The 12,184-nt window shown below is 47.8% G+C and overlaps 1 protein-coding gene across 1 annotated transcript in view; it reads left to right on the top strand.

Moving 5' to 3' along the window:
• LOC311236875 (myosin heavy chain, fast skeletal muscle-like) overlaps positions 1–12,184 on the top strand; it is a gene marked incomplete at both ends in the record, with an annotated part of 72,040 nt that overhangs the window by 20,267 nt on the left and 39,589 nt on the right. Inside the window, 6 exons of the mRNA XM_084324664.1 lie at positions 750–899; positions 2,559–2,729; positions 2,824–3,124; positions 3,345–3,415; positions 3,508–3,595; positions 3,715–3,832. Of these exons, the coding sequence (XP_084180790.1) occupies positions 750–899; positions 2,559–2,729; positions 2,824–3,124; positions 3,345–3,415; positions 3,508–3,595; positions 3,715–3,832 (899 nt within the window). The remainder of the gene's footprint in view (positions 1–749; positions 900–2,558; positions 2,730–2,823; positions 3,125–3,344; positions 3,416–3,507; positions 3,596–3,714; positions 3,833–12,184) is intronic.

Below are 12,184 nucleotides of genomic sequence, written 5' to 3'. Positions count from 1 at the left end.
CACTTTCAAAAACACTCTCAAGGAACACCTACGGGAGACTGCAATTCGAAACTGGCCCCTGTAAATGTCCTAACACAACGCCCTCCAATGTACAGTAATTTACCTAGTATGGTTTTGTCAATATTCCAATGTACAGTTTTGCTTGTTTGTACAGTGTCCCCCCCCCCCCCCCCCCAACCCCCTCCAATGTAAATTACCTAGTATGGTTGTCAATATCCCAATGTACAGTTTTGCTTGTACAGTTGTACAGTGTTTCCCCCCCCCCCCAACCCAACCCCCCCCCAACCCAACCCCCCCCCCACACAACCCCACACAACCTCCTCCAATGTACAGTGTTTACGTCAAATGTATATACTCCCTTTTCTGGACTCTTTTTGTATCACAAACAGTACTGTATTTGCAAATCTGGTATGTCATAAATGTATAGATGTAGCAGTACTGTCTATCTGTATGTCATGTATGTCATATATGTCCTGATGAATTGAAAATGGGGGACCCTGATGTAAACAAGACAAAAGTCTTTCTCTGGTCCCCTTAACAATTGTGTGTATTGAGCTGTACTGTATTGTAGCCATTCTGCAATCTGTTAATAAAGTTTTCAATCAATCAATCAATCAATCACATTTTCCTGTATACACTATTTCCAAAGCAACGTTTTGGAGAGTGTGTGCAAGTGGCAGACTGGCAGCATTGGAGTGCTAATGTATGTAGATACATGCATTTTAATTCAATCAAATCCCTTTTTTCAGGTCAATAACTCTGTTATGGCCCTGGCCAAGTCCATCTATGAGAGGATGTTCTTGTGGATGGTCATCCGTATCAACCAGCAGCTGGACACCAAGATGCCAAGATCGTCTTACATTGGTGTGCTGGACATTGCTGGTTTTGAGATCTTTGATGTAAGTATGCAATTATAGCAATCTATGGACTACCTAATTTCATGGAAAGACATTTGCTCAAGTAATATAGGAGATTAGGCTAATAATGGTGAGGGATCACTGGGGACCACTGGCACTTATATGCACTTGTTTTGGATTGCCCACCAGTAGCTTGTTTTTGGAAATCCTTAACAACTAAACGTTCAAACATATGTAACTTATGAACACTGTGACCTCATTTTTTTACTTCTAATTTACATGCTATACTATGTTATTTTATTTCATACTTATCTTGTCTTGCACAGTCTCTGGAGCGTAACAGTAAGAAGCATTTTGTATAAAAGTATTCTGTACTTCTGTATGACAACTATTAAAGAAACTTGAACTTGACAATCCCATTGACCGCAGCGACACTGCTCCTAAATTATATATAATAATAATAATAATAATAATAATAATAATAATAATAATAATAATAATAATAATAATAATAATAATAATTAGGGATGCTCGATATTGGCTTTTTTACCGATACCGATATACCGATATTGTCCAACTCTTAATTTCCGATACCGATATCAACCGATATCAACCGATATATACAGGGTTTCCCCCCCAAAAAAACTGAATAATTTCAGGTAATTAACATTACATATCTCTTGTTGTGGAATTAACACAACATTATGCATACTTTTGACAATAAATAAAATCAGAATTTGTTCTTACTTGCTTGCCTGGGTAAATAAAGGTTATAGAAATGTAAAAAAAAGAAAAATACAAAATATAATTTTGAAAACCGATACCGATATTTTCCGATATCACATTTTAATGCCGATATCGGCCGATAATATCGGTAGGCCGATAATATCGGACATCCCTAATAATAATACATTTATTTTATAGAGCGCTTCTCAGTAACCCGAAGTAGGCTAGCTGACAGTAGGCAGAGAGAAACTAAACAAAGAAACATATAGAACCACATAGAACCATATAGAACCACAGGGGAAACAGGGAACAATATGAAATACACAGGAACATAGAGCCACAGTAACAAACAACAACAACAGGTTGGAGGAGGGTGGTTATGGAAGGTTAAATGCTCGGGAGAACAGGTGGGTTTTGACTATCACTACTACCGGCATCCATACAACAAAACATAATCATTCTGGCGGGCGTTACTGCAGCCAAGAAGCTGATAGCCATGAGGTGGAAGGAACCTGAGAAACTCGCCATGATTAATTGGTCTCTGACACTGCTGGATGTCATTTATATGGAAATCTTTACTGAACATGTGATTGGGGTTGGACAGGCCACCATTGAACTTTGGGTCTCAGCGGCCTGGAAAGTTAAAGCCACAATCTAGTGGCGGAGCGGGGTTGGGGTGGGGGGTGAGAGTTGGGGAGGAAATGTCTTTTGTGGTGTCTTTGTGGTGTCTGTAATAGTAATAGTAACAAGTACATTTTTTTATGTTTTTATGTTCTGTATTTATTATTTTTTATTATTGCTAATGTCATTATTGTTATTATTATTGTGGTATTGTTATTATTATTATTATTATTATTATTATTATTATTATTACTGTATTGTCTTTGTATTGTGTATAAAATGAAAAATAAATAAAAAGATTTGATAAAAATAAATAAAAGGAGATTAGGCTAATATATTCCCCCCCACTGACAGTACAACAGCATGGAGCAGCTGTGCATCAACTTCACCAACGAGAAACTGCAACAGTTCTTCAACCACACCATGTTTGTCCTGGAGCAAGAGGAGTACAAGAAGGAGGGCATTATCTGGGAGTTCATTGACTTCGGCATGGACTTGGCTGCCTGCATTGAGCTCATTGAGAAGGTACACCATAACGTTGTGACTTATTGAAATAGTCCTTAGGATGCCACAAGGTGTGTCTAAATGATCTGTATATCTCTTCTCCACTTCTATAAAGCCCATGGGCATCTTCTCCATCCTTGAAGAGGAGTGCATGTTCCCCAAGGCGTCTGACATGAGCTTCAAGAACAAGCTGTTTGACCAACATCTTGGCAAGAACAAAGCATTTGAGAAGCCTAAACCTGCCAAGGGCAAGGCGGAGGCCCACTTCTCCATGGTGCACTACGCTGGAACTGTGGATTACAACGTCACTGGATGGCTGGACAAGAACAAGGATCCACTGAATGACTCGGTGATGCAGCTTTACCAGAAGTCCTCCGTTAAACTGCTGCCTGTACTGTATCCTGCTGCAGTGGAAGGTACGTCATTAGGAGAAATGTACTTTTAAGTGTGATTATAAAATGTTTTACTTTGGTCTAAGAGACAATTATCTCAACTTCTAAGTATCCTCTGTGTCATACAACATGTATTTTCAATTCTATGAATTAAATTACATTGTCCAACAAAAATGCCCAGCATAATTCGATTTAGATAATAATGTTGAATCTATAAACTGATGATGTATTATCAAATTAATAGAGACTGGTGGCGCAAAGAAGGGAGGCAAGAAGAAGGGTGGTTCCATGCAGACCGTGTCCTCCCAGTTCAGGGTGAGATGTATCAACAACACTGTGACTTTTTGGAATTAAATACAAATAATTGCTTCTCATGAATAATATTTGGTTTTGATATGCATCTACAGGAGAACTTGGGCAAGCTGATGACCAACTTGAGGGCCACGCATCCTCACTTTGTGCGTTGCCTGATTCCCAATGAGTCAAAGACTCCAGGTAGACTGACAGTTAACATAATGTTCTTTACTCATCTTATTCTAATGGTGCTTTAGTGTAGTGTAGTGGTAATGATTCATCACATTGTCGTAAGAATCGTGACAAAATCTTCTCTGTAGGCCTGATGCAGAACTTCCTGGTTATCCACCAGCTGAGGTGTAACGGTGTACTGGAGGGCATCAGAATCTGCAGAAAGGGATTCCCCAGCAGAATCCCATATGCTGACTTCAAGCAGAGGTATCCATTAACTCTTGTGGTAGTTTTGTCAACCAATCTGTGTAAAATGTACCAGCACTGCACAGAATGGCGAAAATGGGAAAGGTAATATACACCACATAAATGCACAACACAAGATTAGAAAATGCAGACAAAGCAACTAGGCAGTAAGCTAATTCAACCAGAAGACAGTCGCTGTTTTATCTCTTAAGAAGGTGATAAAATCAGCGACTGGGTGGTTTCACAGTTTTAAGATCAAACGACATCTAAAGAGAACATCTGGTCTGTGAGGTTGAATATACAAACGGCCTTAGGAGCCAGACACCAGCTCACAGGAAGCCTTTTGTGGAAGCACAGAGAATAAACACCAGGTGTGGTGCCTGCTATCTCGTTAAACAAAAGGCAGCCGAAATAGAGTAAGATCAAAGAGTTCCCCTTTTAGCCTTCGGCCCCCCCCTCTTTTGCCCAGTAAGGGTATCTTGAAACTGTTGGAAGAACGCCCACTACTAAATTCACTGTAGTAAATTAGCCTATGGACAGCCAGAGATATTGTTTCTCCAATCAGGGAGCTCGGTATGAGTTTGGAGAAACGCCCGCTTTCTGTAGAATTAGAGGCGGAGCCTAAATTGGATATTAGCAAAAACTCCGTGCTCGGAGGGACAGAAGAACATACACAATCCCACGAACGAGACAAGGACGCAGCTCATTCTACACACACCCTTTTTCTCCACTAGAACCCAGCGAGGAGAAGAGACCGACGCAGCAGATCGAAGCCGAGACGCGAGAATGTTTATAGACAAGCTTTTTTATTGAGAATTTAGTCTGAATTTCTACGATCCTCCGGCATATTGGATGCATCTCGTAGGTTCATTGCACATATTTCTTTTGTAACATCTGATTGAAATCCATTTTCATTAAAAACGGGTTCTTTTCAAACTGCTCAGATCTCGCTTCATTTCAAACGGCCGCGCCGTATTTTCTCTCTGGGTAAGCAGTAACCAGGTTAAAACAGTGGTTATCTGCATTTGGCAAAGAGTGGCAATTCCAAGAGCTTGTAAAAAGGTTTAAATCACAACGCAGAGTAGTAGTAGGGAAATTAAGCTAGGAATCCACTTCATTGTGGTGCCGTAGCCAAGAATCAGAGCGCTCGTTTTGTCATCACAACAAAGAAAGTTATTTTTTTTTCTCTCTTCGCTTTCTTCACGACGGTCAACGGGGGAATCAACTGATCGATCGATCGTCTTCAGGTGACTAGGAGGTTGCTAAGAGGTGAGTGTGATGATATATTTGGGGGCTCTATTCGAACCAACGAGGGGGTTGCTAAAGATATGACGGTAAAGAGATATTGAATTGAATGTTCTGACTGAAGGAGGCGGCTCTAGGTTCAGTGTGCGTCGTATGTCCTGAAACAGGATTTTAAGCACACCGTGCATCGTATGTCCTGAAGCAGGGTTTTAAGCACACCGTGCGTGGTACATTTTAAAGTAAAATTTTAGCACAATAAACGGGGCGCCGCTGGCAGTCGGAACATTCAAGGAAGTAAGGGAGTATTTAGAAACATGTCTGGATTCGTGCTCAAAGTTAAGCAAGGTAAACAAGTGTGCGTCGTATGTCTTAAAGTAAGGGCTTAAGCACACCGTGCGTTGTATTTTCTAAAAGTAGAGATTGAGCACATATGGTCTAGTTTAACATTGGGCACGGCGGGCGTGTTAAATTTAGACGGCGTTAGGCTGTAACATAAGATAGTACTTAATGGGGAGTCGATTGAAAAGCTATAAAAAGCAATATAGTAAACTTAAGACACTGTCTATAGTACGGAGGGTAAATATGCCTGATATTGCATTTAGGAAGTCGCGCGGTGGTTGTTGACGGGATGTGGAATCTGCCGCGGGCATCGGGGACTAAAATAGGTTGGTTATGAATGATATTGCAGCTATGGTTAGGCATTTATTTAGATATGAGTGAAAGGACTTATGGTTATGTTAAACGTGTGTGATGTATATGGATTAAATCTGTAAATTGGCACTTAAAATATGACTGAGAACGGTTTTAGTGTTGAACCTGGTGCACGCAAATATCCACAGCGCCACTCAACTATACGGGGAAGCGCGTTCTCGTCAGAACTCGTGCGTATCATAGCGCGCGGCTACAAGCTATAATAGCTCGTAGTGGCTCGCTTTATTGCAGTATAACTGTATTATCTTTATTAAGGAATGGGCTAATGTTTACAGAGTATTGGCTGGTTGTTTAGACATGTTTGAGGATGCATGATGAATGAGTGGGCCGCTTTAGAGAGGTTAGGAATGAATGAGAGGAACGGATGTATTTGTAAACATATGAAAAATCCCGTGACAAAGCCTCGCGTTGTGCTAGTCTGGGGACCAACGGGATCTCGGAATTGCGGACGTGACGTAATTTCGGTGGTCTGGTCTAGCAGGAAGCCGGCCTGCGAGACGAACTACAATTCGGTGCAGGGGATTCTGGGGATTGGGGTTAAAATTGAGTGGGCACGTGGGCTGGCGTAGAGGGGGTGTAGTTGCGTAATAACGCGCGTGTTGTTGAAAGGTTGGGGGCGCCTCCTGCAGGATGTTGGGGGGTACTGTGGTGCAATAGGCGTGATGTGCGGAAATGGGCAGCAGGGGGCGATGTTGTCTTAGGATTAGTTATAGCCTATTTGTTTACACAGTCCCTCTGGTGTAAATGTGCGGGGTGCTTTCAATTCCTCTCGCCATGATGTGCTCCCTCAAGGTCCCCTCCCCTCCCCTTCCTCTTCCTCTCTCTCTCTTTCTCTCTCTCTCTCTCTTTCTTCCTCTCTCTCTCTCACTCTCTCTCTTTCTCCCACACGCACCATTCTCTCTCTCTCTTTCTCTCCCCTCCCCTTCCTCTCCCCTACCCTTCCTCCTCTCTCGAGCTCCTCCCCTTCCTCCTCTCTCTAGCTCCTCCCCTTCCTCCTCTCTCTAACCCCTCCCCTTCCTCCTCTCTCTACCCCCCTCCCCTTCCTCCTCCTTCCCTTCCTCCTCTCTCTAGCTCCTCCCCTTCCTCCTCTCTCTACCCCTCTCCTCTTCCTCCTCCTCCCCTTCCTCCTCTCTCTCTAGCTCTTCCCCTTCCTCCTCTCTCTAGCTCCTCCCCTTCCTCCTCTCTCTAACCCCTCCCCTTCCTCTCCCCTACCCTTCCTCCTCTCTCGAGCTCCTCCCCTTCCTCCTCTCTCTAGCTCCTCCCCTTCCTCCTCTCTCTAACCCCTCCCCTTCCTCCTCTCTCTACCCCCCTCCCCTTCCTCCTCCTCCCCTTCCTCCTCTCTCTCTAGCTCTTCCCCTTCCTCCTCTCTCTAGCTCCTCCCCTTCCTCCTCTCTCTGCCCCCCTCCCCTTCCTCCTCCTCCCCTTCCTCCTCTCTCTAGCTCCTCCCCTTCCTCCTCTCTCTAGCTCCTCCCCTTCCTCCTCTCTCTAGCTCCTCCCCTTCCTCCTCCTCCCCTTCCTCCTCTCTCTAGCTCCTCCCCTTCCTCCTCTCTCTAGCTCCTCCCCTTCCTCCTCTCTCTAGCCCCTCCCCTTCCTCCTCTCTCTACCCCCCTCCCCTTCCTCCTCCTTCCCTTCCTCCTCTCTCTAGCTCCTCCCCTTCCTCCTCTCTCTACCCCTCTCCTCTTCCTCCTCCTCCCCTTCCTCCTCTCTCTCTAGCTCTTCCCCTTCCTCCTCTCTCTAGCTCCTCCCCTTCCTCCTCTCTCTAACCCCTCCCCTTCCTCCTCTCTCTACCCCCCTCCCCTTCCTCCTCCTTCCCTTCCTCCTCTCTCTAGCTCCTCCCCTTCCTCCTCTCTCTACCCCCCTCCCCTTCCTCCTCCTCCCCTTCCTCCTCTCTCTCTAGCTCTTCCCCTTCCTCCTCTCTCTAGCTCCTCCCCTTCCTCCTCTCTCTGCCCCCCTCCCCTTCCTCCTCCTCCCCTTCCTCCTCTCTCTAGCTCTTCCCCTTCCTCCTCTCTCTAGCTCCTCCCCTTCCTCCTCTCTCTAGCTCCTCCCCTTCCTCCTCCTCCCCTTCCTCCTCTCTCTAGCTCCTCCCCTTCCTCCTCTCTCTAGCTCCTCCCCTTCCTCCTCTCTCTAGCCCCTCCCCTTCCTCCTCTCTCTACCCCCCTCCCCTTCCTCCTCCTTCCCTTCCTCCTCTCTCTAGCTCCTCCCCTTCCTCCTCTCTCTACCCCTCTCCTCTTCCTCCTCCTCCCCTTCCTCCTCTCTCTCTAGCTCTTCCCCTTCCTCCTCTCTCTAGCTCCTCCCCTTCCTCCTCCTCCCCTTCCTCCTCTCTCTAGCTCCTCCCCTTCCTCCTCTCTCTAGCTCCTCCCCTTCCTCCTCTCTCTAGCTCTTCCCCTTCCTCCTCTCTCTAGCTCCTCCCCTTCCTCCTCTCTCTACCCCCTCCCCTTCCTCCTCCTCCCCTTCCTCCTCTCTCTAGCTCTTCCCCTTCCTCCTCTCTCTACCCCCTCCCCTTCCTCCTCCTTCCCTTCCTCCTCTCTCTAGCTCCTCCCCTTCCTCCTCTCTCTAGCTCCTCCCCTTCCTCCTCTCTCTAGCTCCTCCCCTTCCTCTTCTCTCTAGCTCCTCCCCTTCCTCCTCTCTCTAGCTCCTCCCCTTCCTCCTCTCTCTCTCCCCTCCCCCTCCTCTCTCTCCCCTCCTTTTCCTCTCTCCTCTCCCCTCTTCCTCTCTCCTCTCTCTCTCCCCTCTCTCTCCCCTCCTCCTCTCTCCTCTCTCTCTCTCTCCCCTCTTCCTCTCTCTCCCTTCTCTCCCCCTCTCCCGCTCTCACCCACTGAGCTCTCGCACACTGAGTTCTCACACACTGAGCTCTCCCTCTCTCCCCCCTCTCTCTCTCTCTCCCCCTTTCTCTTTTTATCTCTTCTCTGACTTTCTTTCTTTTTCTCTCTCTCTCCCTCCTTCTCCATAGGAGACGTTTGGGCAGTGCAGAGTATGGCATATTGTGTGATGTGTTTTATGGTTTGGAACAGGTCTGTTCGGGACTGCGTGCCCGTGCCCCCCCCCCCCCCCACTTCCCTGATGTTCCTTCAAACCCCCCCCCCCCCCCCCCTCTCTTGATTTTCCTTTGAACCCCCCCCCCCCCCCCCCCACTTCCCTGATGTTCCTTCAAACCCCCCCCCCCCCCCCCACTTCCCTGATGTTCCTTCAAACCCCCCCCCCCCCCCTTCCCTGATGTTCCTTCAAACCCCCCCCCCCCTCCTTTTCTCTTTCTCCCTCCTCTCTCCCGTTCCCCCCCCCCCCCCCACTTCCCTGATGTTCCTTCAAACCCCCCCCCCCCCCACTTCCCTGATGTTCCTTCAAACCCCCCCCCCCCCCCTCCTTTTCTCTTTCTCCCTCCTCTCTCCCGTTTCCCCCCCCCCCCCCCCCCCCACTCCATCCTTTGCCCCACTTGCTGTGCCTCTCTCCACCCTCCCCCCTCTTCCTTCTGAAGACCGACATGGGGTTACATGTTTTCCCTCTGGCCTGGTTCTCTCTTGGCCGGTTGGCGGTTACGTTGCGGCCTTTTTTACATGTCCTGGTGTTGTGTTTAGGTTGGGGTCTTCATGTCAGTAGACTGAGGGTATGTTCGGTTATAAAGTTGTGTTGTTGTTTGTGGGGATTGCAGGACATATTAGGATACGTGCCGGTGACGGAGGGAGGAAGAGGAGGACGGAACAGACAAACATGGTTCCTGGTTTGAGTGACAGTAGTAGGCGGGTGCTTCGGGGGTGTGCCGTGGCAATGATTTGGTTGTGTGTGTTGATCGGTACTATAATGTATGATCCATATCTGCGACCTGAACAGCCGGAGGTGGTGATAGTGGGTAGGAGGTCGCAGCCAGACCATCACGGTAATCTGTTTTTGGGGATGGCGAGGACTGTGGCTAAGGCAGCCAATAGGTCGGATTGTTACGTGTGTGGCTTGGCCCCGCTAGCAGGCGACGCAGGTCTTCCCTTGATTGCACACCCCTTAACGAAGTGTCATGCCAATGTGTTGAGGGACGAGCCTCTGCTCGGCCTATGCGACGGGGTGGGTCATGATAGGATGTTGAGGTATTTGGGCCGGGAACAGGGGTCGAATAAGGCAGTAGGTTATGGGGGTCTGAAGGACACTAGCCCCATTCCAGTGGCGTTTAGGGCGGCTGGGTTTGAGATGTGCGTAGAGGGGAAGTCAGGTGGTAAGGACGTGGGATATTTGGACGGCTGCAGGGGTGAGAGTGGAGTATGGGGTAAGAATTCGGAGGCGCCGGCCCCTAGGGGGGGCGTTTTGGATTTGTGGTGAGTATGCGTACGCGGCGTTGCCTATTAAGTGGAGGGGTAGGTGTGCGTTGGGGTATTTGGTGCCAGCTATGAGGGTGTCAGATGTTTTGCCGACGATTCCCAAGTCAAGGAGGAGGAGGATGATGGATGCGGACCACTTTTTCAGGGTGGCGTTTCCCTGGTGGGGGACGTATGCAAACATGGGTGAACTGGACCATCTAGCTCGCGTGTTTGAGGATATGACGGCTACGACCGCGAGAGGTATGGCCCTGGAGAATCAAGAGTTACGGTCCTTAAGACTGATGGAGCTGCAGTCAAGGACGGGTTTAGACTTCCTGTTGGCGAGTTCGGGTGGCACGTGTGCATTGATTGGTCAGGAATGCTGCACATTTGTCCCAGAAAATGACATGGGCATACAGGAGGTTATAGAGCATTTGAAGAATATTACTAGGGAGATGCAGCCCACGCGGGAGGACTCGTGGGAGGGCTGGGGTCAAGGTTTGATGGGATATATAGGATGGACAATTGCTAAGTATTTGCTGTGTGCTGTGGTGATGTTTGCGGTTATAGTAGTTTGTGTGAATGTTATCAGGGTGTGTGTGACGTACGTGTTCAAGACTCTCGGCGCGGCTGGTTCTGCGTCTGGGGACCCACACCGCTCGGTTGCACCTGCGTATGCGATGATGGTGATAAAGGATGGCGCGGAGGGTGGCAGGGTAGGTGTGGGCGTTCCGATAAAGCCGTGGTGCCCGGCGTCCGCGCTGGCGACTATTCTCTGATCTGGGTGGTGGACATTCAGGGTTGGGGAGTGGGAGGGCCGGGGCGTGCGTGTGGGTGTGAGGCGGGGGACGTTCCTGGACGACCGTGCGTTGCAGTTGACGGGATAGGGTTGTGTGTACAATTGTGTTTTTTTTCCCCATAGTAGGTACGTTTGGAGTGACTGTATGATGTGGGGCGGTGTACCCGGGGTTCGGTGTTGGGTCTGGTCGGCTATGCATGGCCGTCCGGCAGGGCACTGGACTCTGGGGATACTGGCCTGAAGGACGGGAGAGGTTGCCGGGATGCTGTCTGCTGTGTACCTGTGGTGAGGTGGGTTTAGGCCACTGTGGAGGGGCTGTCAAGGTCTCTTCAGTAAACAGGGTCGACACCTCACGGCGTGCGTGGCGCGGCGTCTGTGGCATTCTTTAGATTACCTCTGGGGGACACGTGTCTGGGTGACAGGTGTCCCCTGGGGGGTGTGGTACTGAATAATGAAAAAGAATGTGAAAAAATGAATGCAACTATATTAATCACGATGTTTTTGTTTTCCGAGGGGTATCAGAATTGGAGCAGAATCAAGCGGAAGTAAAGGAGAGCGGAAATTCGAAACATAGGAACCCAGTGTGTTGACAGAGATCGAACGAGAAGAAAAACAGGGAGTAGAAACGGGTGGTATCACACACATGTATCAATTACAATTGTCTCATGTATAAGAGTGTATGAGGAAAGTAAAAAAGATACTCGTACAGTGAATGATAGGAACCTCTCAGGAATTTGATTAAAAAGACAGAGTAAAGTACAAGTCCGGTTGATAAATTAACAAGAACTGTTGTCATTGTGTGCTCTGATCTACAGCAGTTCGATTGGACACGCGGAACACCACAAATCAGGTAAGAATAGGAATTTCAACTGAACAAGGGACAGAAGGGAATAGGAAGGGTCCACAGTGCCACTATTGGCTGTCCGAGCAGGAGATAGTCACAAAAGCATAGACACCTACACTTAGATAGGGATTACACAAGCTATTGTTCTGCCTGTTGCCATTGTTACAAGATAAAAGAGACAAGAGAAAAATGGGGCGAAAACGAGACAATCTAAACGCATATAAAAAGATAAAAGACAAAACCGACGCAGGTAAGTCGACCGTAATTGGGTGGATGGAAGAAAGTCCAGTACAAATTATTGCAAATGAACACGACACGACAAAAGGTAACAAATATTATTTGAGAAAAGCAAGTTATGTATCAGGAAGATGGAATGATAGATGGAAGGAAGGGAAACGTTGGCCAGTCGATGGTTCTTTTGATTTGGAGTTAATAGCTAAAATAGGAACACTAATTGAGGCATAAACTGAGCAGTAAAGTGGTATGGACCGAAG

Source organism: Notolepis coatsorum (genome assembly GCF_963971535.1).
Source record: "Notolepis coatsorum genome assembly, chromosome: 11".
Taxonomy (NCBI): Eukaryota; Metazoa; Chordata; class Actinopteri; order Aulopiformes; family Paralepididae; genus Notolepis; species Notolepis coatsorum.
The sequence above is the reverse complement of the archived record's forward strand: the minus strand, read 5'-3'. Positions and strand labels throughout refer to the sequence as shown.